We start from the raw sequence: 25,580 nt of genomic DNA on the forward strand, positions 1-25,580 counted from the left end.
TGTGACATCAAGGTTGGGGGACACCTGGAGATGGGGAAACACTGGGGTTGGGGTCACTGGGGCTGGGGACACCTGAGGGACATGGGGACACCAGGGGTGGGTCTTGGGGACATCGGAGTTGGGGACATCGGAGTTGGGGTCCCCTGGGTTGGAGACGTTTGGGGACATCAGAGTTGGGGACCCCCGATTGGGTTGGGACATTTGGGACCCCCGGGTTGGGGACATCAGAATTGGGGTCCCACTGCCTGGCTGGGGACATTTGGGAACATCAGAACTGGGGACCCCAAAGTTGGGGACATCAAGCTGTGGGTCACCCTGCTGGGTTGGGGCACTTGGGACCCCCGCTTGGGGACATTTAGGGACAACAGGGCTGGGAACTCCAAAGTTGGGGACATTTGGGGACATCAGAGTTGGGGACCCCCTGCCCGGTTGGGACATTTGGGACTCCCGGGTTGGGGACATCCGAGTTGGGGACCCCCGCGCGGGGGACGTTTGGGCGGTGGGCGCCGCTCCTTGACGCATGCGCAGTACGCGGTGCTGGTGCCTTGACGCATGCGCAGTACATGGTGGTGCTCGGGCTGCTGTTCCTCGTGCAGTTCGGCGTCTCGTGCTCCTGTCTGGCCATGGACAGGGGGCGGCAGGTGGGGGCGGGGGGGGGAGGTGGGGGTGTGGGGACTTCCGGGGGGGGGGACAATTGGGGGGGATGATAACGGGGGGGACATTTGGGGGGGGCGTCAAGGGGCTGGAGGGGGTCAGCTGGGGAGATGGGGGGCGTTGGAGGTATGGGGACGTCTGGGATGGGGGGGAGAGGGGGGCGAAATAGGGGAGGGGGCTGGGGGGGGACAATTATGGGGGGATGATAATGGGGTGGGCATCGGGGGGCTGGGGGTCAGCGGGGGGATGGGGGACATTGGGGTATGGGACATCTGGGATGGGGGGGGTTGGGGGAGGAATTGCGGGGGCGAAATAGGGGAGGGGGCTGGATGGGGGACAATTGGGGGGATGATAACGGGGGGGACATTTGGGGGGGGCGTCAAGGGGCTGGGGGGGTCAGCTGGGGAGATGGGGGGCGTTGGAGGTATGGGGACATCTGGGATGGGGGGGAGAGGGGGCGAAATAGGGGAGGGGGCTGGAGGGGGATGATAAAGGGTGGGCATCGGGGGCTGGGGGTCAGCCGGGGGATGGGGACATTGGGGTATGGGGACATCTGGGATGGGGGGGTTGGGGGGAGGAATTGGGGGGGGGCGAAATAGGGAGGGGGGCTGGATGGGGGGACAATTAGGAAGGAATGATAATGGGGGGACATTTGGGGGGCGTCAGGGGACTGGGGGGGTCAGCTGGGAGATGGGGGCGTTGGAGGTATGGGGACATCTGGGATGGGGGGGGGAGAGGGGGCGAAATAGGGGAGGGGGGACAATTATGGGGGATGATAATGGGGGGGACATTTAGGGGGGGCGTCAGGGGACTGGGGGGTCAGCTGGGGAGATGGGGGGCGTTGGAGGTATGGGGACATCTGGGATGGGGGGGTTGGGGAGAGAAATGGGGGGGGCGAAATAGGGGAGGGGGGACAATTGGGGGGGATATAATGGGGTGGGCATCAGGGGCTGGGGGGTCAGCGGGGGATGGGGGACATTGGGGTATGGGGACATCTGGGATGGGGGGGGGGTTGGGGGGAGGAATTGGGGAGGGGGGGGAAATTGGGGAGGGGGAACAATTAGTGGGGGGGGGGCTCTGGTGGGAGGCATTTGGGGGGGCATCAGAGGGCTGGGGGGCAGGCAGGGAGATGGAGAACATTGGGGTATGGGGACATCTGGGATGGGGGAAATTGGGGGGGGTGAGAGGAGAAATTGGGGGGGGGACATAAAGAGGGTGGGGAACAGTGGGGAGGGAGGGACATTGGGGGGAGGGGACAATTGGGGGGCAGCAGGGGTCTGGGGGGGGTCACCCAGGGAAATGGGAGACACTGGGGGTATGGGGACATCTTAGTTGGGGGGGGCATCCAGAGGGTGAGGTCTTTGGGGGTGGGGGGAAATTTGGGGGAGGGCACTGGAGGAGGAAGGGGGGCAGTTGGGGTGGGGAGGGGCAATGCAGGGGGGTGGCGGGAGTGACATTGGGGGGGGGCCGACATTGGGTGGGGGACACTGAATGTGGGGGGGTGGCATTGAGGGTTTGGGGACATCGGGGGGGGGGGGGGGGGGGGGGGGGGGGGCACACACATGTCCCTATGGCTGCTGACCTCAAATGCCCTCGGTCCTCCATCCCCCCACTCCCCCTGCCCCAAATCTCCCCATGTCCCTCTGGTCTCCCCCCCCCCCCATATCCCCTGCCTCTCACATCCCTTCCCCCCATCTCCCCCCTGCCCCAAATCTCCCCACATCCCCTGCTCCCCCCCCCCCCCCCAATATCCCCTGTCCTTCTGCCCCCCCCATCCCCCCCCCTCCTCCCCTGCCTCTCACATCTCTGTTCCCCTTCCATATCCCCCTCTCCCCCCACCCCAAATCTCCCCATGTCCCTCTGCCCCCTGCCCCAATATCCCATTCCCCCCATCTCCCCCCTGCCCCAAATCTCCCCATGTCCCTCTGGCTCCTCCCCCCCCCCCCATATCCCCTGCCTCTCACATCCCTTCCCCCCCCCCCCATATCCCCCTCTCCCCACACCCCAAATCTCCCCATGTTCTCCTGCCCCCCCCCCAATATCTCCCCCCTGCCCCAAATCTCCCCACGTCCCTCTGCTTCCCCCCCCAATATCCCCTGTCCTTCTGCCCCCCCACCTCCCCTGCCTCTCACATCCCTTCCCCCCCCATATTCCCTCTCCCCCCACCCCAAATCTCCCCATGTCCCCCTGCCCCCCCCATATGTCCTCCCCCCCCATATCCCCTGCCTCTCACATCCCTTCCCCCCCATCTCCCCCCTGCCCCAAATCTCCCCACGTCCCTCTGCTTCCCCCCCCAATATCCCCTGTCCTTCTGCCCCCCATGCCCCCCCATATCCCCTGCCTCTCACATCTCTGTTCCCCCTCCATACCCCCTCTCCCCCTGCCCCAAATCTCCCCATGTCCCTCTGGTCCCCCCCCCCCCCCCATATCCCCTGCCTCTCACATCCCTTTCCACCCCCCCCATATCCCCTCTCCCCCCACCCCAAATCTCCCCATGTCCCCCTGCCCCCCCCCCAATATTCCCTCCTCCCCCATCTCCCTCCTGCCCCAAATCTCCCCACGTCCCTCTGCTCCCCCCCCAATATCCCCTGTCCTTCTGCTCCCCCCTGCCCCCACACCCCACCCCCCCCCGGCCCCCCAGGAGCAGCTGTTTGGTGCCACGTGGCCCCTGCTGAGCAACGCCACGCGCTGGGGTTTGGAGCAGCGCCTGGATTGTTGTGGGACCCCCAACAGCACCCAGCTCAGCGCCTGCCCTGCGGTCAGTGCCCCCCCCCGGCCCCCAACCCCTCCCCCTGAAACCCACAAACCTCCCCCCCAAAACGCCCCCCCACCACCCCCCAACCCCTCCCCAAAATTCCCCCGACGCCCCCCAAACATCCCCCAACAACCCCCCCAAAAACCCTCAACCCCCCCAACACCCCCCCCAAAACCCTCAAGCACCCCCAGACCCCCCCTCAGCACCCCCCCAAACTCCCATAGACATCCCCCAACCCCCCCAACTCCCCCCAAATAACCCCTCAACACCAAAGCCCCCCAACCCCCCCCACAAAAACCCCAAACACACCCAACCCCCCCAACCCCCCCCCAAATTCTCCAAACTCAGTCCCACAATCTGCCCCCCCAACCTTTGATCCCCTCCAACCTGCCCTCCCCAAACCTGACCCCCCAAACTTCCCCCCCAACTTCGAGCCCCCCCAACCTGATCCCCCCAACGTAACCCGCCCAAACTTTGAGACCCCCCCCAACCTTTGATTCCCTCCAACCTGCCCCCCAAACCTGACCCCCCCCAACCTGAGCCCCCCAAACTTTGAGCCCCCCACCCCACTCCCCCCAACTTTGAGCCCCCAACCTGAACCCCTCCGAGGTTTGACCCCCCAACCTCACCCCCCCAAACTTAGAACCCCCCCAAACTTTGAGCCCCCCCACCTCACCCACCCCAACCTTTGCCCCCCCCAGCACTGCCGGCTCTGGGCCCCCCCGCGCTGTCGCAGCTGCACCGAGGCGGTTCTGCAGCACTCGGACGAAGCGCTGAAGCTGCTGGGGGGGGTCGGGCTGTTCTTCAGCTTCACAGAGGTGGGGGGGCGGCGGGGGGGGGGGGGCGATGGTGGGGAAGGTTGGGAGGCGTGGGAAGGGGGGGGCGTAAAGGGGGTGGGGAGAGGGGTGGGGGGGTGTAGAGAAGGGGGGCATAGTGGGGGGGGCTGGGGAGGAGCATGGGGGGGGCATAGAAGAAGGGGCGTGGGGGGGGCATAAAGGAGGGGGGGCACAGAGGGGAGGGGGGTATGGAGGGGGTTGGTGCCAATTGGGGGGGGGGGCGGTGGGGAGGGGGTGGTGGAGCAATGGTGGGGAGGGGGATGGGAATGGGGGAGGGGACAACGGGGGGTGGTGATGTGGGGGGCGGTGTCAGTGGGGGGCGGTGTCAGTGGGGGGGGCGGTCCCGGGGGGGTCTTTTCCCTGACGCCCCCCCCCCCGCAGGTGCTGGGGGTGTGGCTGGCGATGCGGTACCGCAACCAGAAGGACCCCCGCGCCAATCCCAGCGCCTTCCTCTAGGGGGCGCTGCGGCATCGCCGCCCAAACGCCCATTTCCCCCCCGTGTCCCTCCCAGGTCCCCGTGCTCCCCCCCCCGTATCGTGTCACCCCTCCATATCACCCAGTGTCACCACCCCAGTGCCCCCATCCCTGTGCCCCCCTATCCCCGTGTCACCCCCCATATCCCCATGTCACCCCCCCATCCCATTCCCCTCCCCCCCACTCCTGCCCCCCCATCACCACCCCCCCGTGCCCCCTCCCATCCCTGTCACCCCCCCACGCTCACACAGGGGGGGCCCACACTCACCCCCCCCCCCAATTATATTTATCCAAAAGGACTCCATGCCCCCCCCCCCATCCATGTCCCATCATGCATCGATGTCACCACGCCCCCCCCCCCCAATAAACGCCTCTCAGCCCCCCCGCAGCGCTCACTGTTTTTTTTTGGGGGGGTCCCCATTTTTATTGGCCCAAAACCCCCCGGGGGGGGCAGTGTTACACAACGGCTGTTTGCACGGAGGGGCGCCCCTGAATGGAGCTCCAATGGGGGGGGGGGGGGGCTCACACTGCTTGCACGAGGACGGGGGGGGGGCACGCTCCTTTTGCACGAGGATTCTGAAGGCACGGCTCCTTTCGCACGAGGGTTGGGGGCACCGGTTTGCACGAGGATCCTGAAGACGCTTCTCTTTTTGCACGAGGATGGGGGGGCACAGATTGGTTTTGCACGAGGATTCTGGCGGTGCCGCTCCTTTTGCACGAGGATCCTGAAGACACTTCTCTTTTTGCACGAGGATGGGGGGCACCGATTCCTTGTGCACGAGGATTCCGAGCGCTCTGTCCTTTTTGCACGGGCTGGTTTTGCACGAGGATCCTGAAGCTCTATTTGCACTAGGCTCTATTTGCACGAGGATTTGAAGCCACCAATTCCTTGCGCACAAGGATTCCGAGCGCTCTGCTCTTCTTACGCAGGGATTGGGGGCACAATCCTTTTGCACGGGGATCCTGAAAGCGTCGCACTCTTTGCACAAGGATGGGGGGGCGGGAGGGCACCGATTCCTTTTGCACGAGGGTTTGGAGCGCTCCGTTCTTTTTGCACGAGGGTCGGGGGATCCTGAAGGCACAGCTCTTTTGCACAACGGGGGTCTCTTGCATGACGATTCTTTTTGCACAAAAATGAGGGGCACATCTTTGTTCAACGTCTTCATCAATGGCCTCGATGAGGGGACAGCGGCCGCCCTCAGCAGGTTTGCTGATGATACGAAGTCGGGAGGATTGGCTGAAGGCTGTGCTGCCGTTCAGCGAGACCTGGACAGGCTGCAGAGCCGGGCAGTGAGAAACCGGGTGAGGATCAACAAAAGCAAATGTAGGGTCTGACGCCTAGGGAGGAATAATTGCATGCACCAATACAGGCTGGGGGATGAGCTGCTGGAGAGGAGCTCTGCAGAGAGGGACCTGGGCGTCCTGGTGGACGACAGGTTGGCCGTGAGCCAGCAGTGTGCCCTCGTGGCCAAAAAGGCCGACGGCATTCTGGGGTGCATTAAGAAGAGCGTGTCCAGCAGGTCGAGGGAGGTGATCCTCCCCCTCTACTCTGCCCTGGTAAGGCCTCATCTGGAGCGCTGTGTCCAGTTCTGGGCTCCCCGGTACAAAAAAGACAGGGATCTCTTGGAAAGAGTCCAGCGGAGGGCCACAAAGATGGCGAAGGGCCTGGAGCATCTCCCCTATGGAGAAAGGCTGAGTGAACCGGGTCTGTTTAGCCTTGAGAAAAGACGACTGAGAGGGGACCTGATCCAGGTTTATAAATATCTGAGGTGTGGCGGCCATAGCGGTGAGGCCAGGCTCTTTTCAGTGGTACGAGGAGACAGGACGAGGGGAAACGGACATAAGCTGCAGCATAGGAAGTTTCGCACCAATGTGCGTAAGAACTTCTTCACGGTGAGGTGACGGAGCACTGGAACAGGCTGCCCAGGGAGGTTGTGGAGTCTCCTTCTCTGGAGATATTCAAGTCTCGCCTGGACGCCTACCTGTGCGACCTGGTGTGGGGAACCTGCTTTGGCAGGGGGTTGGTCTCGATGATCTCTAGAGGTCCCTTCCAACCCCTACAATTCTGTGATTCTGTGATCTTTGCACCATTATCGGGGGGCTCTGCTCTTTTTGCACGAGGACGGGGGCGCGACTTCCCTTTGCACGAGGCTGGGAAGGCACGGCTTCTTTTGCACAAGGACCCGCTTGGATCGCGCTGCTCCTTTTTGCACAAGGGTTTGGCGGTGGCTCTATTTTCGCACAAGGACGCGCAGCACGATTTGCACCACCACCCCCACCACCACCCCCACCACCCCCAGCTTCTCTTGCACGAGGATTCGTGCTCCTGAGCCCTTTTGCACCAGGACTGGGATGGAGGAGGGGGGCTTCGAGCACCTTTTGCACGAGGACTCACGAGGATCCGATCCTTTGACACAAGGATTTGGGGCTCTCGAATGCCCCTTTTGCACGAGGGCGTGAGGAGGCAGCAGCTCCTTTTGCACGATGACTGGTGACAGCTCCAATCCTTGTGCACGACGATGGGGGGGCTGTGTGTTTTGCACGAGGGCGTGAGCTGCTCTGCTCCTTTTCACGAGGAGCCGAAGCACCTGATTCATATTTAAGGGGCGAAAACTGGGAGGAAATGTTGGTTTTGGGGGGTGAAAATTTGTATTTCTGGGAGCAATTCTCCTGTTTTGGGGGAGAAAACTGGGATTTCTGGGAAGAAATGTCCCTTTTTGAGAGAAAACTGCAGCAGGGTTGGGTTGGGGGTGGGGGTGGGTTTTCTTCCCCCAAATGGGACAAAGCTACAGGGCCCCACAGCGCCCCACAGCGCCCCACAGAGCCCCACAGAGCCCCACAGAGCCCCACAGAGCCCCACGGAGCCCCATAGAGCCCCATAGAGCCCCACAGAGCCCCACGGAGCCCCATAGAGCCCCATAGATCCCCATAGAGCCCCACAGAGCCCCATAGATCCCCACAGCGCCCCACAGAGCCCCATAGATCCCCACAGAGCCCCACAGAGCCCCACGGAGCCCCATAGAGCCCCATAGATCCCCATAGAGCCCCACAGAGCCCCATAGAGCCCCACAGCGCCCCACGGAGCCCCATAGAGCCCCACAGCGCCGCACAGAGCCCCATAGATCCCCACAGAGCCCCATAGAGCCCCACAGAGCCCCACAGCGCCCTACGGAGCCCCATAGAGCCCCACAGCGCCCCATAGAACCCCACAGATCCCCACAGAGCCCCACAGCGCCCCACGGAGCCCCATAGAGCCCCACAGCGCCCCACAGTGCCCCACACAGCCCCACAGCGCCCCATAGAACCCCACAGATCCCCACAGAGCCCCATAGAACCCCATGGAGCCCCATAGAGCCCCACAGCGCCCCACAGAGCCCCATAGAACCCCATGAAGCCCCATAGAGCCCCACAGAGCCCCATAGAGCCCGACGGAGCCCCATAGAACCCCATAGAGCCCCACGGAGCCCCACAGAACCCCACAGAGCTCCATAGAGCCCCACAGCGCCCCACAGAGCCCCATAGAGCCCCACAAAGCGCCACAGCGCCCCACAGAGCCCCACAGAGCCCCACAGCGCCCCATAGAGCCCCACAGCGCCCCACAGAGCCCCACAGAGCCCCACAGAGCCCCACAGCGCCCCACAGAGCCCCATAGAGCCCCACAGAGCCCCACAGAGCCCCATAGAGCCCCACAAAGCCCCACAGCGCCCCACAGAGCCCCATAGAGCCCCACAGAGCCCCATAGAGCCTCACAGATCCCTATAGATCCCCACAGATCCCTAAAGCCCCACAGATCCCCATAGAGACCCACAAATCCCCCCAGATTCCCTCAGATTCCCCAGATGCCACAGAGCCCCACAGACCCCACAGATCCACCCAGATCCCCCAGACCCCCAGACCCCAATGACCGCTGCCCCCACGATGCAGAGCGATGCTGAGGGCCCCCACTTAGGGGGGGAGTCCCCAGGCACAGCCCCCCCAGCGTTTAGGTGGGGGGGGAAATTGCCCCCCCAACAGCCCCCCCAAGTATGGAGTGTGGGGAGGGGGGGCGGACAAAGGCAGGGGATGTGGGTCTGCAACTGGGGGGGGCTGGGGGTCCTGGGGGGCTGGAGGAGGAAGGTGGGAGGGAGGATGGAAGGGGAGCTGGGGGGGGGGGGGCTGGGGGACTGATGGGGGGCAATGGGGTTGGGGGGGGTCTGAGATGTGAGGAGGGGGCTCTGGAATGGGAGTCTGCGGGATGGGGGGGATCCGGGATGGGGGTCTTAGGGATGGGGGGGGGGCTCTGGGACTGGGGGGCGATGGAATGGGGGACACAGGGATGGGGGGGGCTCTGGGATTGGGGTCACAGGGAGAGGGGAGGGCTGAGGGGTGGGGGCGGCTGTAGGATGGAGGGAGCTATAGGACGGGGGGGGGCTATAGGATGGGGGGGCTATAGGATGGGGGGGGCTATAGGACGGGGGGGGCTATAGGATGGGGGGGCTATAGGACGGGGGGGGCTATAGGATGGGGGGGGCTATAGGACGGGGGGGGCTATAGGATGGGGGGGGCTATCGGATGGGGGGGCTATAGGACGGGGGGGGCTATAGGATGGGGGGGGCTATCGGATGGGGGGCTATAGGACGGGGGGGGCTATAGGATGGGGGGGGCTATAGGATGGGGGGGCTATAGGACGGGGGGGCTATAGGATGGGGGGGGCTATAGGACGGGGGGAGCTATAGGATGGGGGGGCTATAGGATGGGGGGGGCTATAGGACGGGGGGGGCTATAGGACGGGGGGGGCTATCGGATGGGGGGGCTATAGGACGGGGGGGGCTATAGGACGGGGGGGCTATAGGATGGGGGGGGCTATAGGACGGGGGGGCTATAGGATGGGGGGGGGCTATAGGATGGGGGGGGCTATAGGACGGGGGGGCTATAGGACGGGGGAGGCTATAGGATGGGGGGGGCTATAGGACGGGGAGGGCTATAGGACGGGGGGGGCTATAGGATGGGGGGGGCTATAGGAGGGGGGGGGCTATAGGACGGGGGGGCTATAGGACGGGGGGGCTATAGGATGGGGGGGGCTACAGGAAGGGGGACGCAGGGATTGGGGGGTCTCTGTGTTCGTCGGGGCTCTAGGATTGGGGGGGCTATGGGAGTGGGGGGGAGAGCTCAAGGATTTGAGGGGCTCTGGGTTGGGGGGGGTCTCTGAGATTGGGTTCAAGGGGGAGGGCTGAGGGATGGGGGGGGCTGAGGGATGTGGAGGTTCTGGGGTTGGGGTCTCAGGGGTGGGGGGGCTTCTGGGGTGGGGTGGGGGCTCAGGGATGGGGAAGAGGAGGGGCTCCAGGACGGGGGTCTCAGGGATGGGGGGGGTCCTGGATGGGGGGAGGGGGGACTAAAGGATGGGGGCGGTCAGGAATTGGGGGGGGGGCTGGGAAAGGGGGGAGGGCTCAGGGATTTGGGGGGCAACGGGATGGGGGGGGGTCAGGGATTGTGGGGGGGATTCTGGGGTGGGAGGGGGGGGCTCCACGATGGGGGTCTCAGGGATCGGGGGGCTCCGGGATGGGGGTCCCAGCTCTGGGCTGCCCCCCATTTCGCCCCCCCGGCAGCAGGAGGTGCATTGAGCGCCCTTTCTATCGGGGGGGGGGCTGACCCCCCCATGGGGTGAAAGGCAGGGATTCACTTTCCATTCACTGCTGACTTAAGGGGGGGGGGGGGGGGGGGATTCACCTCTTAATTTCCCATTAACCTAATTGCTGATCAACGCAATTAGAGCCGTGTAATGAGGGCCAGCTGCTTCGGTGGGGGGGGGGTTGCACTCCCCGCCCCCCCCTCCTCCCCGCACAGCTGCCGGCGGTGAGCGGGGGGGGCGGGGGGGGGAACGATGCCATTTTCCAGCTGACTCCAATTAAGTTCCCTTCATCTCAATTAGCGCAGCCCCACCCCTGCCGGGGGGGTCCCCAATTATTTCCCAAATGCAGCGAACCACCGCCCCCCCCCACCCCCCCTCCAGTGTCCCCCTCCCCCCCCTCCCCCCCCCAATAAATAAACAGTCCCGGAAAAATCACCACACGGCGCTGCCATGGGGCGGAAAGTAGGAATGGGTCGGTGCTGAAAAGCTGAGCCCCCCCCACCCCCCCAACCCGGAGTTTCCCCCCCAACCCCAAGGTTGACCCCCCCCCCATCGGACCCCCCCACCCGGTTGGGCCCCCCTGCAGTACCACAGAGGGCCGCTAGGGGGCGCCACAACCGCCCTTTAGTGGCATAAATCGCACGGCCACCGCCGCGCAGACACAGCGCCCCCTGGCGGCCGCAGACGACGCACAGCGGAGGTTGGGAGGGGAGGGGGGAATGCGGGACCCCCCCGAAAAAATTCCGCGTGGAATCATTGGGAGCGGCCGTGTATTGAGCGCAGAACACAGAGACCCCCCCCTACCCCCCCATTATGGGGCTCGGGGGGGTCCCAGCACTTCCCCCCTCCTTCTCCAGCAGCGAGCTGAGTGCTCCGCCCCCCCATCCGCCGCTCCGTGGGGGGGTCCCCGAGGTTGTGCCCCCCCCACGACCCCCCCTTCAGATCTCCTGCAGGAACCCCACTGGGAAGAGCCCCACTTTGCGGCCGGTGTAGACTTTGACGTATCCGTTCACCTCTTCGCCCTTTTGCACCACGATCTGGGGGGGTGTGGGGGGGGATAGGAATTAATGTGAGCGGGGGGGTTCGTGGGGGGGGGACGGACACAAATGGGGGGGGGTCGGGGAGCACCTGATCCTTTTTCAGCGTGATCTGCCCGATCTCGCGGTTCCCCACGAAGGACCGCGTCACTTTGTGCACCCGCTCCCCCGCCCGCACTCGGATGATGAAATTCGGGGGGAAAAAACCGATCTTCTCCCCGATTTTCCCCTGCCGAAAAACCGCGGGCAGCTGAACGGGGGGGGCTGGAGCACGGAGACCCCCCCCCACCACGCTGAGCCCCTGCCTCGTTAACCTCATAGACAGGGACCCCCCCAACCCAGAGACCCCTCCACCACTTTGACACTGAGAACAGAGACCCCCCCACCATGCGGAGCCCAAGGACAGGGACCCCCCCATAGAGACCCCCCCCCACATTGACCCCAAGGACAGGGACCCCCCCTCACCATAGAGAAGCCCCCTCCCCCACATTGACCCCAAGGACAGGGACCCCCCCATAGAGACCCCCCCCACATTGACCCCAAGGACAGGGACCCCCCATAGAGACCCCCCCCACATTGAACCCAAGGACAGGGACCCCCCCCTCACCATAGAAACCCCCCCACACCATGCTGACAACGAGTACAGAGACCCCCCCCCCCCCTCCGCATAGAGACCCCCCCAAGACATTGACCCCAAGGACAGGGACCCCCCCAGCAGGGAGACCCCCCCCACCACGCTGACACCGAGAACAGAGACCCCCCCCTCAACCCCCCCTCACCACAGAGACCCCCCCACACCATGCTGACCCTGAGGACAGAGACCCCCCCACACACACTGACCCCACAGTCAGGGCTCCTCCCACCACTTTGACCCTGAGACCCTCAACCCCCCCCCCACCATAGAGACCCCCCCGCCCCCCCCGGATCGCTCTGCAGCTCAGCTCGGGGGATTCCAGGGAGATGCGCCTTGTGCCCCCGCTGAGCTCAGTTTGCCCCCCCCAGAGGCAGAATTTCTCCCCCCCCCCCCGAAGCAGAATCCCCCCCCCCCCCCCTTACTCGCCACCACTCCTCATTGGAATCATCCACCACCGTGATTTTCTCCCCTGGGCTGGAAGGGAAGGGGGGGGGCGGGGGGGGGTCAGTGTGGGGCAGGGTCACCCCGGGAGGAGAGACATGGAGACCCCGAGGAGAGCGACCCCCCCCCTCCACCACCACCACAATGACCCAAGGACAGAGACCCCCCCAGAGACCCCCCCCCACCACACTGACCCTGAAGACAGAGACCCCCCCCCCCACATTGACCCCACAGACTGTGACCCCCCAGTACAGAGACCCCCCCTCACTCACTGCATTGCCCCCAAGGACAGAGACCCCCCCCATTATGGAGACCCCCCCCACACCACACTGACCCTGAAGACAGAGACCCCCCCCAGCACAGAGACCCCCCCCACATTGAACCCATAGACAGGGACCCCCCACACCACTTTGACACTGACAACAGCCCCCCCCACCACGGAGACCCCCCCACACACATTGATCCCAAGGACAGCGACCCCCCCTCACAACAGAGACGCCCCCCCACCATGCTGACCCGGAAGACGGAGACCCCCCTTCACATAGAGACCCCCCCCGCATAGAGACCCCCAGCACCACATTGCACCCAAGGACAGCGACCCCCCCAACCCCCCCCACCACAGAAACCCCCCCCCCGCATAGAGACCCCCCCCCACCACACTGAACCCAAGGACAGGGACCCCCTCAACTCCCACCACCACAGAGACCCCCCCACCATGCTGACCCCAAGGACAGGGACCCCCCCCCCACATAGAGACCCCCCCCCCACCACATTGAACCCAAGGACAGCGACCCCCCCGAACCCCCCCCACCACAGAGACACCCCCACCATGATGCCGAGGTGTGAGGACAGAGACCCCCCCCCGCATAGAGACCCCCCCCCCCACCACACTGAACCCAAGGACAGCGACCCCCCGAACCCCCCCACCACAGAGACCCCCCCCCCCATTGACCCCATAGACAGGGACCCCCCCCCCCCACTTTGACACTGACGACAGCCCCCTCCCCCCCACCACCACCACGGAGACCCCCCCCCACATTGACCCAAAGGATGGGGACCCCCCCCCCGCCCCCCCCGCCCCGGGGGCTCACGGGAAATCCAGGTCGTCCTTCTCCAAGGCTTTGAAGCGGTACAGAGCCACGAAATAATGGGACTGCGGGAAGGCGCCGCGCAGCCCCGGCTGCGGCTTCTTGTTCTGGGGGGGGCACGGGGGGGTCGGTGTGTGTCGGGGGGGGGACACACATTTCCCCGGGGGGGCTCTGGCTGTAGGGCGGTACCTTCTCATCCGATGCACTTTTCTCTGTCTTTTTGTCCCCTTCGGAAGTGCCTGGAAATGGAATTTGGGAAAAGGGGGGGGGGGGGGCACGGAGGGGGGGGGCACTTTTTGCTGTTGTTTCCCCCCCCCCTCGTGTCCCCCCCCCGCCCCCCCATTCTGCAGCACTCACCCCCCTCTGCTTTGCCCCCCTCCGCCTTCGTGGCCTCGTGTTCCTCATCCATCATCGCTGCCAGGGGCTGCAGAACGACCCCCCCCCATCAATGAGGGGGGGCTGGGGGGGCGCGTGGGGGGGGGGCACAATGTGGGGTTTGTGGGGGGGTCACATGGAGGGGTTTTTGTGGGGGGGGGGGCACAGGTGGGGGAGTGTGTAGGGGGGCGCATGGGGGGGGAGTTTGTGGGAGAGGGGAAATGGGGGGGTTGTGGGGGGGGGAGCACATGGGGAGTGGGTTGGGGGGGGCACACGGGGGGGTTGGATGGGGGGAGCATGGGGGAGTTTGGGGGGGCACATGGGGGGGCTTTGTGGGGGGGTGTTTGTGGTGGGGGGAGTTTGTGGGAGGGGGGCACAATGGGGGGGTTTGTGGGGGGGCACACGGGTGGGGAGTTTGTGGGGGGGTCACATGGGGGGTTTGTGGGGGGGGAGACACATGGGGGGGTTTGAGAGGGGCACATGGGGAGTGGGTTGGGGGGGCAAATGGGGGGGTCTGTGGGGGGGTCACATGGCGGGTTTGGGGGGGGTCACATGGCGGGTTTGTGGGGGGGGTCACATGGGGGTTTGTGGGGGGGTCACATAGGGGGGTTTTGGGGGGGTCACCTGGGGGGTTTGTGGGGGGTCACATGGGGGGTTTGGGGGGGGTCACATGGGGGTTTGTGGGGGGGTCACATGGGGAGTTTTTGGGGGGGTCACATGGGGGGTTTCTGGGCGGGTCACATGGGGGTTTGTGGGGGGGTCACATGGGGAGTTTTGGGGGGGTCACATGGGGGTTTGTGGGGGGGTCACATGGGGGGTTTTGGGGGGGTCACATGGGGGGTTTGTGGGGGGGTCACATGGGGGGTTTGGGGGGGTCACATGGGGGTTTGTGGGGGGGGGTCACATGGGGGGTTGGGGGGTCACATGGGGGTTTGTGGGGGGGTCACATGGGGGGGTTTTGGGGGGGTCACATGGGGGGTTTTGGGGGGTCACATGGGGGGGTGTGTGGGGGTCACATGGGGGGGTTGGGGGGGTCACATGGGGGTTTGTGGGGGGGTCACATGGGGGGTTTGGGGGGGTCACATAGGGGGGATTGGGGGGGGTCACATGGGGGTTTGTGGGGGGGTCACATGGGGGGTTTGTGGGGGGGTCACATGGGGGGTTTGGGGGGGGTCACATGGGGTTTTTTGGGGGGTCACATAGGGGGTTTGGGGGGGGGTCACACGGGGGGTTTTTGGGGGGGTCACATGGGGGGTTTGTGGGGGGGTCACATGGGGGGGGGTTTGGGGGGGTCCACTCACGTTCTTTTTGTCGTCCGCCCCTTTCTTGCGCTCCTTATTGGCCATAATGACGCCCGTCCGCAGCGTCTCGAAGACGGGGTCGCTCCTGTTGGCTGGGGGGGGCGGGGGGGGTCAGTGGGGCTGGGGGGGCACAGTGCTTTGGGGGGGGGGGGCACGCAGTGCTGGGGGGGTCAGCACTCACCCATGTCTTTGCTGCCTGCCTGCTGCTGGTCGCTGTATAGCGGGGAGCTGTACGCACGGCGGAACCCTGGGGGCTGGGGGGGCGATGGGGGGGGGGAGAGGTCAGAACTCCCCCCCCAGAAAAAAAGGGTGGGAGGACAGGGGGTGATGGGGGGGTGGGGGGCGATGGGGGATGACTGCATCCCTGTTCAAAGGGGGGATGGGGGGGTTGTGGTGATGGGGGGCATTGTGACCCCCCCCCTTAGAGCTGGGAGCGGGTGGGGGAGAGTGGGGGGGTTGTGTTGGGTGATGGGGGTCACCGTGACCCCCCCCAATATACCCCCCCCAAGGGCTGGAAGGTGATGGGGGGTGGGGGGTGATGGTGGGGGAGTGAAGGGGGGGCCGTGACCCCCCCTCCTCATAGCCCCCCCCCCAGGGCTGGAAGGTGATGGGGGGGGGGGGGGGGGGTTGGGGGAGTGATGGGGGGGTGATGGGGGTGACCGTGACTCCCCCCTCCTCATGGCCCCCCCTCCCAGGGCTGGGAGGTGATGGGGGGTGTTGGTGGGGGTCGGGTGTGATGACTGGGGGTGATGGGGGGGGGTGATGGGTGAGATTGGGGGTGGTGGGGAGGTGATGGGGGGGGGTGATGGGCGTTGATGAGGCAGCAGCCCCCCCCCCCCCCGCCCCCCCCGCGGCCCCACGCACGATTTTCCCGAAGCAGCGCTGCAGCTGCACGTAGCTCTGGCAGTGGTGGTGGATGTTGGTTTTGCAGTTTTTGCACCTCAGCCCGAATTTGTTGTTCACTGTTAATTGGGGGGGGGCACAGAGCAGAGCGATGTGTCACTGCTGACCCCCCCCCCTCCATCCTACCGCCCCCCCTCCAACACCCCCAATCTCACTCACCACCCCCCCCCCATCACCCCAGTCATCACACACGACCCCCACCAACACCCCCCATCACCTCCCAGCCCTGGGAAGGTGGGGGTCACGGTCACCCCCATCACCCCCCCATCACTCCCCCAACCCCCCCCCCACCCCCCCATCACCTTCCAGCCCTGGAGGGGGTCCATGGGGGGGGGGGGTCACGGTGACCCCCATCACCCAACACAACCCCCCTCGCCCCCCATCACTCCCCCATACCCCACCCACTCCCATCAGCCCTCCCCCCCCCATCACCCTCCCACCCCCAAATCACCTCCCAGCCCTGGGGGGGGCCATGAGGGGGGGGGGTCACAGCCACCCCCATCTCCCAACACACCCCTCCTTGCCCCCCCATCACCCCCTCCATTACTCCCCCAACCCCCCCCCCACACCATCACCCCCCACCCCCCATCACCTCCCAGCCCTGGGGGGGGCCATGAGGGGGGGGGGGTCACGGTGACCCCATCACCCAACCCCCCCCCGTCACTCACAGACGATCATCCGGGCGCAAACATCGCAGAATTTGGGTTTTTTAAAATAATGATCCTTGAATTTGTGGGGTTTGTCGTTGACGGGTTTGGGGGGCTCGGGGGGGGGCTCGGGCTCTTCTTCCTCTTCCTCCTCTTCCTCCTCCTCGTAGATGTAATAAATGGGCCCCCCCGTAGGGCTCAGCAGCTCCCCGTTGGGCTGCACCTCCGGGGGGGGCTCAGCTTTGGGTTTGCGATGGAAGAACTCCTTCAGCCTCTGCAGCTGTGGGTGGGAGGGGGGAGCACAGCTGCTTTGGGGGGGGGAACCGCAGCCTGAACAACATCCCGCCCCCCCCTTGTGCCCCCCCCCCCCGGGTGCCCCCCCGGGGATGTGGTGCTGCAGCGCTGGGTGTCCCGGCCCCAACTGGGGGAGCGAGGGGACAAAAGCTGCGATGGGGTCCCGTGGGGGGGTGAAGCAGAGACCTCCCCCAACCCCGGGACCCCTCCCCAACTTACCCGGTTCTTGGCGGCCCCCCCCGCAGCGGGCGGCTCCGGTACGTCCTTCTCTGTCATCCTATGGGGGAACACAGCACCCATTGCTCAGCACCCATTGCTCAGCACCCATTGCTCAGCACCCATTGCTCAGCACCCGTTGCTCAGCACCCATTGAACACATTGCTCAGCACCCAGCACCCATTGCTCAGCACCCATTGAACACATTGCTCAGCACCCAGCACCCATTGCTCAGCCCCCATTGCTCAGCACCCAACACCCATTACTCAGCACCCATTGAACACATTGCACAGCACCCATTGAACACATTGCTCAGCACCCACTACTCAGCACCATTTGCACAGCACCCAGCACCCATTGCTCAGCACCCAGCACCCATTGCACAGCACCCTTTGCTCAGCACCCATTGCCCAGCACCCATTGCACAGCACCCAGCACCCATTGCACAGCACCAGCACCCATTGCCCAGCACCCATTGCACAGCACCCAGCACCCATTGCACAGCACCCAGCACCCATTGCCCAGCACCCATTGCACAGCACCCAGCACCCATTGCCCAGCACCCAGCACCCATTGGTCGCAATGGGTCGCAGCCCCATTTAAGGGGTTCTGTGGGTCCCAGCGCCCCCCGGCTTTGCAGCACAGCGCGGCTCGGGGACCGGGGCCGGGGGGGGGTCTCCCAAAGGCACTCACGCCGCACGCAGAGCTCACGTCCAACGGCGACCCCCCCCAAGGGAGGAGCAGTGGGCGACGTGGGGGCCTGGCTGAGCCCCCGGCCCCCGAGCTGGGGCTGCCCCAGGGCTGCGGTGAGCGGACTGACAGCCGGAGCGGCACCGACAGCTGAGCGGAGGGGCTGACGCCGAGAAATTGGAGCCCGCGGGGGGGCAGAGGGACATCGGCGGCCGTTCGGGGCCGGGGCTGCCGGGCGGACCGCCCACCCCCGGCTGAGAGCTGCCGGCCCGCCGTGCCGTCGGTGGGCGCCGGGTTGGGCGCTCCTGGGGCCGGGAGGGGGAAACGGGGGCAGCTGCGGGGTCTCGGGGCCACTTGGACGTGAAGCTACGGGTCCGCCTTGCTTTGGGGGGGGGAGTCGCCACCGCGCTGCCCTCGGGCTGCTGTCGCTGGGGGGGCGTCCAGGAGGACACGGGGCTGCCCGCAGCCCGCAGCTCTGAGCTCCCCTCGGTCAGGAGAAACGGGGGGAGCACAGCTGGGAGAACCCACAGCTGGGAGAGCCCAAAACTGGGAGAGCCCACAGCTGGGAGAGCCCAAAACTGGGAGAGCCCACAGCTGGGAGAGCCCAAAACTGGGAGAGCCCACAGCTGGGAGAGCCCAAAACTGGGAGAGCCCACAGCTGGGAGAGCCCAAAACTGGGAGAACCCACAGCTGGGAGAACCACAGCTGGGAGAACCCACAGCTGGGAGAACCACAGCTGGGAGAGCCCAAAACTGGGAGAACCCACAGCTGGGAGAACCCACAGCTGGGAGAACCCACAGCTGGGAGAACCACAGCTGGAACAGCCCACGGCTCACAGGGCTACCAACATCCACAGGGGACGAGCAGCCTCCCCTCCCCTCCCCATGGCCAAACCAGGAGCCCATCCTGTGGGGCAGCAGCACCCGCTGAGAGCCCTCCTGCCGTCTTACCTGGAAGGAGCAGAACAGAACCCCCCCCTCCGACCCCCCTTCCAGCAACGCAACGGGAGAGCAGCATTAAAACGATGGACAAGTTTTCATTTCATATTCAAAAACAACCCCTCCCCAAATAAAACAAAAATAAAACCATCCCCTCCCCTCCCTCCCCCCCCCAAAAAAAAAAAAAAAAAAAAATTAATAATCAGATTAAATAAAATGTGCAGTGAACATACCAATCAACACCTGTATGTGCAGTTCAACACAGTGCTTAACAAAACAATATACACGGGGGGGCGGGCACGGGCATCACTCCAAAAAAAAAAAAACCCAAACAAAAAAACCCCAAAGAAATCAATTTGTCTCTTAATTCTGTCCATATAAATATATCCAGGAGGGAGGAGGAGGAGGAGGGTGCGGAGGAGGAGGGGGGCAGAGGGGTGCCCGCAGTCCGGAGCGCTCGGAGCCCAGCGGAGCCCTACTGTGAGCTGGCGCGCTCCAGCACCCGCAGGTCGTAGTTCTTTTTGGCCACGCGCAGTTTGAAGCGGCTCAGGGAGTTGTTGAGGCGGAGCGAAGCGTTCTGAGCTGCCGAGGGGCTGGGGAACACGGCCACGATGGTGTATAAGGCAGCGAGGTCGGTGTGCCGGCCGTTTTCCGGAGTCCCCGTGCCGTCCCCAGAGCCGCCTCCGTCCCCGCGTCGCCCCTGAGTCTCTTTGAGCCACTGGATTTTGGCGCCGGCCATGGCGAGCTGGGTGAAGAGTTTGTCCGCCTCCGTCCGCGTGATGCCCTCGGGGAGGTCTGTCACCTCCAGCTCCCCTCCCAGCACTGCAGGATGCACCGATCAGCGGGCTCTGCTCGGCCCCCACCTCCGCTCCGTCCCTCAAACCACCCTGCGGGGCCCCACATCCATCCCTCCCATCCCCATCCATCCTTCCCTTCCCCATCCCATCCCCATCCCCACCTCCATCCCTTCCCCATCCCTTCCCCATCCCTTCCCCATCCCATCCCCATCCCCTCCTCCATCCCTTCCCATCCCTCCCCATCCCATCCCATCCCCATCCCATCCCTTCCCCATCCCTTCCCCATCCCATCCCATCCCTCCATCCCATCCCCATCCCCACCTCCATCCCTTCCCCATCCCGTCCCATCCCCACCTCCATCCCTTCCCCATCCCATCTCCATCCCCACCTCCATCCCTTCCATCCCCATCCCACCTCCATCCCGTCCCCATCCCCACCTCCATCCCTTCCCCATCCCGTCCCATCCCACCTCCATCCTATCCCATCCCATCTCCATCCCCACCTCCATCCCTTCCCATCCCCATCCCACCTCCATCCCGTCCCATCCCCACCTCCATCCCTTCCCATCCCATCCCCACCTCCATCCCTTCCCATTCCCACCTCCATCCCATCCCCATCCCATCCCCATCCCCACCTCCATCCCATCCCATCCCCACCTCCATCCCTTCCCATCCCCATCCCCATCCCCACCTCCATCCCTTCCCCACCTCCATCCCATCCCCTTCCCCACCTCCATCCCCATCCCCACCTCCATCCCATCCCATCCCATCCCATCCCATCCCATCCAATCCCATCCCATCCCATCCCATCCCATCCCATCCCATCCCATCCCATCCCATCCCCATCCCCATCCCCACCTCCATCCCTTCCCCATCCCATCCCCATCCCCACCTCCATCCCATCCCATTCCCACCTCCATCCCATCCCATCCCATCCCATCCCATCCCATCCCATCCCATCCCATCCCATCCCATCCCATCCCATCTCCATCCCCACCTCCATCCCATCCCATTCCCACCTCCATCCCATCCCATTCCCACCTCCATCCCATCTCCATCCCCATCCCATCCCATCCCATCCCATCCCATCCCATCCCATCCCATCCCATCCCATCCCATCCCATCTCCATCTCCATCCCCATCCCATCCCATCCCCATTCCCCCCCCACTCCATCCCATTCCCTTCCTCTTCTCCATTCATCTCCACCCCCTCCCCATCCTCATCCCCATCTCCACCCCCACCTCCACTCCTATCCCCCTCCCCTTCCCCATCTTCAATCTCCATCCTCATTCCATCCCCCTTCGCACTCCCATCCTATTCCAATCCCCATTCATCCCCATTCATCCCCTTTCATCCCCATCCCCACTCCATCTCATCTCCATCCCCATCCCCACCCCATACCCCCATACCCCCTCCCCATCCCACCCCCACCCCACACGCACACCAGAAGTCCCACGCCCCCCGATGCCATGCCCCCAGCTCCCTTTGCTTGGGGGGCCCCTTGGCTTGGGGCTTTCCCCGCTCTCCCACCCCCCAGAGGGGAGGAGGAATACAGCTGGCTGCTGGTACCCAAACCCTCTGATGCCTCCTGGCTCCGGCCCCAGCCCCCAGGCTTAGTGCAGGGCCGGCGGGGCGGATTCTTTGCTAATATTAACACAGCACGTAAGGAACACGCCAGCTGCACGGAGGGGGTGGGGGCAGCCCCAAGAGCTGTTCTTAAAGGGCCGTGTTCTTAACGGACAAATCTGGAGCCCCGTGGGCTGGCTGCTCTGGGGTCTGTGGGATGCTCGGAGGGCAGAGGTGGCACCCGGAGCCCGTCAGTGCGGGAGTGCCAGGCGGAGGGGATGGGGAGGGCTGCCCAAGGAAGGTCACTTGCCTACGTCGCTCGTCCCCAGGTCGGTGGACGCTGACTTGAGGGCCTGTCTCTTGCTCCGGTTCCCGTGTTTCATCCCGCTCTGTCCCTTCGTGAAACAAAAAAACAGCAGCGTGAGGAGAAACCGTGGCCTCACGGAGCACACAGCGCATCCCGGGGTGGGGGTGACCGACGTGACGCTGCGCTGCGATGGAAGTGGGTGCACCCAGATGGAGCTCACAGCCCCGGCACCTGGAAGTCAGAGGAGCCTGGGACAAAGCCCAGCTCCGGGAGCTGGCACAGCCCGAGGCAAAGCCGGGGACGAGGTGACAACTTAAAGCCACCTGCAGCAGCAGTGGGGGCTGGGCGCTGGGGCTCCTGCTCCGCTCCCGTGGCAGCGGGGACCCGGCGAGGCTCTACCTGGTGTGCGCTGTAGTTGGGCTGGTTGTGGAGCAGTGGTGGGGGACAGATGGACAAGTTGTACTGCAGAGGTTGGCCCAGCAACGAGTACCGCCCGTCACCTGCAACGTCGGGAGGAGAGGTTTGCAGCCGTGCAGAGGAGTCGTAGAGGAAGAGCAGCCTTGCAGTGCTTCCAGCCCTTCCCCTTACCTTGTGCTGGGCCCATGGGCCGGGGGAACTGCGTGAGGACGGGGAGGGGGCTCAGCCCCGTGCAGACGCTGTTCAGGTTGGTGACGGGAGACGGCGTTGGGGATTGGGTGGGGGACGTGATGGGGCTGTTCAGCTGGGTGCTGGCCTGGGGGATGGAGAGGGTCAGACGCCCCCAGGGCTCGTGACCACCCCCACAGCCGAGCCCGCCCCTCCTCCCAGCCCATCCAGACGCCGGGGGGCCTCTCTCTCCCAAAAACGAGCCGCCTTCCTCCCAGTCCTCCCGATACCTGAGCACTGGTGTCTGGGTTGTACAGGTCTCCTGGCTTCTGCCCCCGCTGCTCCAGGCTGTAGTACTTACAGTGGCTCCACTGCACCACAGGGGCGTTCTGGGGGGGCTGGGGGCCATTGGGGACGTTCAGCTGCATCACGACCACGCCGGGGCCTGACGGGGACACCCCTGGGGAGAGAGGACGGCAGCGGTGCCCCCAGCTCTGCACACCACGGCTGCCTGCTGCGGAAGAAGCGGCAGCGACCGCAACCACGCGCTCCTCCCTCCACCATCATCTCTCCTCCGCGACTCCTGCCTGCCCGGGGGCTGCGGAGGACCCTCTCCCCTATCACAGCTTGCACCACAGCCACGATTTGCGCCCGCCTCCCCACGGCTGAGCCGGTGACACACAGCCCCGCTGTCACCAGAGGGGGTCCGCAGCCCACGGCAGCTCCCAGCGCTGCTCCTCCTGCCCTCCCTGCCAGGGTGGGGGGACGGTGGGCGCAGGCCGGCCTGGAGCAAAGTCACCGCGCCGCATCCTGGTGACTCGCGGAGGGCTGTGTGATGCACCGAGGGAACGCACGGCGCAGAGGCTGACAGGTTGGGCCGTGAACCGGCAGCTCCCGATCCCCCTTCCCAGCCCGAAGCCGCTCCAAACAGCGGACCCTGAAGTGCGGCACCTCCCACCTGAATACTGCTGCTGCATCTGCGACGGGCTGCAGGGGGAGGGAGACTGGGGCATCTGGTACTGCTCAGAGCCGGGCGGCTGCAGGAACCCCACCGAAGGGCTGCGAAACGGAAAGCACTTCGCTGAGCTGCTGGGGGTGGGAGGGAAGCAGCAGCCGCAGCCCCCGCAGGTCACAAAAGGGCCGGAAACTCTGGAGGAGCCCAGGAGGCTCCGCAGGGCAGCCGTGTCCGGGAGCCACTGGGGATGGCAAGCTCCAGGGCCGACCAGCATCCCCAGTGCTTCCCCCCAGCACCAGTGGCTGCAGGACTCGACGCAGCGCCCTTCACACAGAGCGGCTCCTACCTGGTGCCGTTCTGCTGGGCAGCTGGGATGACGCTGTAGTAGATGGGAACGCCTCCGGTCTGAAGCCCCCCCTGGACAGACTGGCTGGCTGGCACGAGCACCGGCTGCTGGAAGGGCTGCTGGACCACACTCTGGGAATCGCTGGCCACGGGAACCTGTGCAGGGAGGAGAGGAGCAGCCCTCAAAACGAGAGGTAATGGACAGCAGGAGCTGCCCACAAAAGCGTAAGGACACGGGTAGTTGTTCGTGCAGCCTGGAGCGATCGCAGCCAGCAAGGGGCGGTGCCTTCCAGCTCTCCTGGGAACGCAGAGCTCAGGGGACCAGCTGCACTCAGTCCCCTTCCTCAAGAGATTCCCTGCGCGGGCTCAAATGTCTCCCCCAGCCCGGCTGGCAAGCAGCAGCACCTTCTCAAGGTGAACCTGTCTCCGCTGCCGGCCCCGAAGCTCAGTGAGGGCTGCAGGGCTGAGGCCCACCCCCACCGCAAAGCAGCCGATGCCCACCTGGTAGGAAGGCAGTGGAGTGTACTGGACCATCAGGCCTTGCATCTGGCTCCCCATGCTGCTCCTCTGGCTGCTGAGGAGGCTCGGGGGCTGCGTCTGCTGCACCCCCATCACGCTCTGCATTTGGCCCCCCATGCTGCTCCGCTGGCTGTTGAGGAGCCCGGGTGATTGTGCCTGCTGCACTCCCATCACACCTTGGTACGTTTGCTGCTGGTTGGACATCATTGGCTGTAAACCTGTCAGAACAAGGTTGAAATGGAACAGCTTCCCAGCTGGCCACAAGGGATAAAATCCGAGGTCCAATCCTGCTTTGGCCCCTTTTCCTGCTCAACAGCGAGAAAAGGGATTCCCTCGCGGAAGGCGTAAAAAGACCCAAAAGAAGCTGCTGGCAGCACCCCGCACGCTGTGTACTCAGAGGAAAGGGAAGGGAAGGGGAGGGGAGGGGAGGGGAGGGGAGGGGAGGGAAGGGGAGGGGAGGGGAGGGGAGGGGAGGGAAGGGGAGGGGAGGGAAGGGAGGGAAGGGAGAGGGGAAGGGAGGGGAGGGGAGGGGAGGGGAGGGGAGAGGGAGGGGAGGGGAGGGGAGGGGAGGGGAGGGAGGGAGGGGAGGGGAGGGGAGGGGAGGGAGGGAAGGGGAGGGGAGGGGAGGGGAGGGGAGGGGAGGGGAGGGGAGGGGAGGGGAGGGGAGGGAGGGGAGGGGAGGGGAGGGGAGGGGAGGGGAGGGGAGGGGAGGGGAGGGGAGGGGAGGGGAGGGGAGGGGAGGGGAGGGGAGGGGAGGGAAGGGAAGGGAAGGGAAGGGAAGGGAAGGGAAGGGAAGGGAAGGGAAGGGAAGGGAAGGGAAGGGAAGGGAAGGGAAGGGAAGGGAAGGGAAGGGAAGGGAAGGGAAGGGAAGGGAAGGGAAGGGAAGGGAAGGGAAGGGAAGGGAAGGGAAGGGAAGGGAAGGGAAGGGAAGGGAAGGGAAGGGAAGGGAAGGAAAGGAAAGGGAAGGAAAGGAAAGGAAAGGAAAGGAAAGGAAAGGAAAGGAAAGGAAAGGAAAGGAAAGGAAAGGAAAGGAAAGGAAAGGAAAGGAAAGGAAAAAGGAAAGGAAAGGAAAGGAAAGGAAAGGAAAGGAAAGGAAAGGAAAGGAGACAGCTTTTGCAGCCAGGCCACATTTCAGCCCTTCTTTGTGCAGCAACTCCAGCACAGAGTCAGAGAACGGCACCTCGGGACACGGAGGAGCAGCAGAGCCTGAGAGCTCTTAGAAGCCAACAGAGAGCAAGGAAAGGGGAAGGTCCCAACCCCGCTTCCTCCCCGCCCCTTACCAGGCTGCTGGGCTTGCTGGGGGAGCTGCTGCGCGCGCTGAGAGCTGTAGGCCACTGGGTGACTGAGAGATCGGTATTGCTGGCTGGAGTTCGGGTACTGCCCGGGAGGGTAGTAAGAAACCTGAATCTAGCAAAACCAAGCAAACACGGCGGTGAGAACTCAAGAAGTGGGATCAAGAAATCTGGACCCCCCAGGTTCCTCCAGGACCACTTCTCTCTCTCGCCTGCCTGCCTGCTGTGAAGGAGACCAAGCAGGGCTTGGGCTCTGGGCAGAGGAGAGATCCCAGCTCCTCCCAACCTCACCCCAAGCTTCCCCAGCACCGCAGTGCAAAGGC

General features: G+C 64.9%; 3 protein-coding genes across 8 annotated transcripts in view; 1 reads left to right on the top strand and 2 right to left on the bottom strand.

Annotated features, from left to right (window-relative positions):
- Window positions 1–541: 541 nt before the first annotated feature.
- On the top strand, window positions 542–4,914 carry TSPAN31 (tetraspanin 31). The gene is made up of 4 exons (XM_085212162.1): window positions 542–641; window positions 3,296–3,412; window positions 4,111–4,227; window positions 4,627–4,914. Exons 1-4 carry the CDS (start codon window positions 564–566, stop codon window positions 4,699–4,701), a joined length of 387 nt encoding a protein of 128 aa, XP_085068288.1. The 5' UTR covers window positions 542–563; the 3' UTR covers window positions 4,702–4,914.
- A 6,166-nt stretch (window positions 4,915–11,080) lies between these two features.
- Window positions 11,081–18,111, bottom strand: STAC3 (SH3 and cysteine rich domain 3). Its single transcript, XM_085212211.1, has 12 exons — window positions 17,957–18,111; window positions 17,267–17,324; window positions 16,775–17,033; window positions 16,068–16,165; window positions 15,385–15,457; window positions 15,204–15,295; window positions 13,885–13,951; window positions 13,717–13,766; window positions 13,531–13,634; window positions 12,421–12,472; window positions 11,456–11,593; window positions 11,081–11,364 (listed from the first exon to the last, which is right to left on the bottom strand). Exons 2-12 carry the CDS (start codon window positions 17,321–17,323, stop codon window positions 11,266–11,268), a joined length of 1,089 nt encoding a protein of 362 aa, XP_085068337.1. The 5' UTR covers window position 17,324; window positions 17,957–18,111; the 3' UTR covers window positions 11,081–11,265.
- A 1,010-nt stretch (window positions 18,112–19,121) lies between these two features.
- R3HDM2 (R3H domain containing 2) overlaps window positions 19,122–25,580 on the bottom strand; it is a 30,751-nt gene continuing 24,292 nt past the window's right edge. For 2 of the 6 annotated variants that reach the window (XM_085212180.1, XM_085212179.1), the window contains 9 exons: window positions 25,246–25,372; window positions 23,948–24,183; window positions 23,448–23,602; window positions 23,105–23,205; window positions 22,437–22,606; window positions 22,150–22,294; window positions 21,961–22,061; window positions 21,565–21,649; window positions 19,122–19,713 (listed from right to left, as the gene is read on the bottom strand). In XM_085212180.1, coding sequence (XP_085068306.1) covers window positions 19,367–19,713; window positions 21,565–21,649; window positions 21,961–22,061; window positions 22,150–22,294; window positions 22,437–22,606; window positions 23,105–23,205; window positions 23,448–23,602; window positions 23,948–24,183; window positions 25,246–25,372 — 1,467 coding nt within the window. In that variant the 3' untranslated portion in view covers window positions 19,122–19,366. Of the gene's footprint in view, window positions 19,714–21,135; window positions 21,650–21,960; window positions 22,062–22,149; window positions 22,295–22,436; window positions 22,607–23,104; window positions 23,206–23,447; window positions 23,603–23,947; window positions 24,184–25,245; window positions 25,373–25,580 lie in introns of those variants that run through there. The other 4 variants (XM_085212177.1, XM_085212176.1, XM_085212175.1 and 1 more) reach the window with 3 other exon arrangements.

This window comes from Meleagris gallopavo, chromosome 31, assembly GCF_905368555.1.
Source record: "Meleagris gallopavo chromosome 31, MGAL_WU_HG_1.1, whole genome shotgun sequence".
Lineage (NCBI taxonomy): Eukaryota > Metazoa > Chordata > Aves > Galliformes > Phasianidae > Meleagris > Meleagris gallopavo.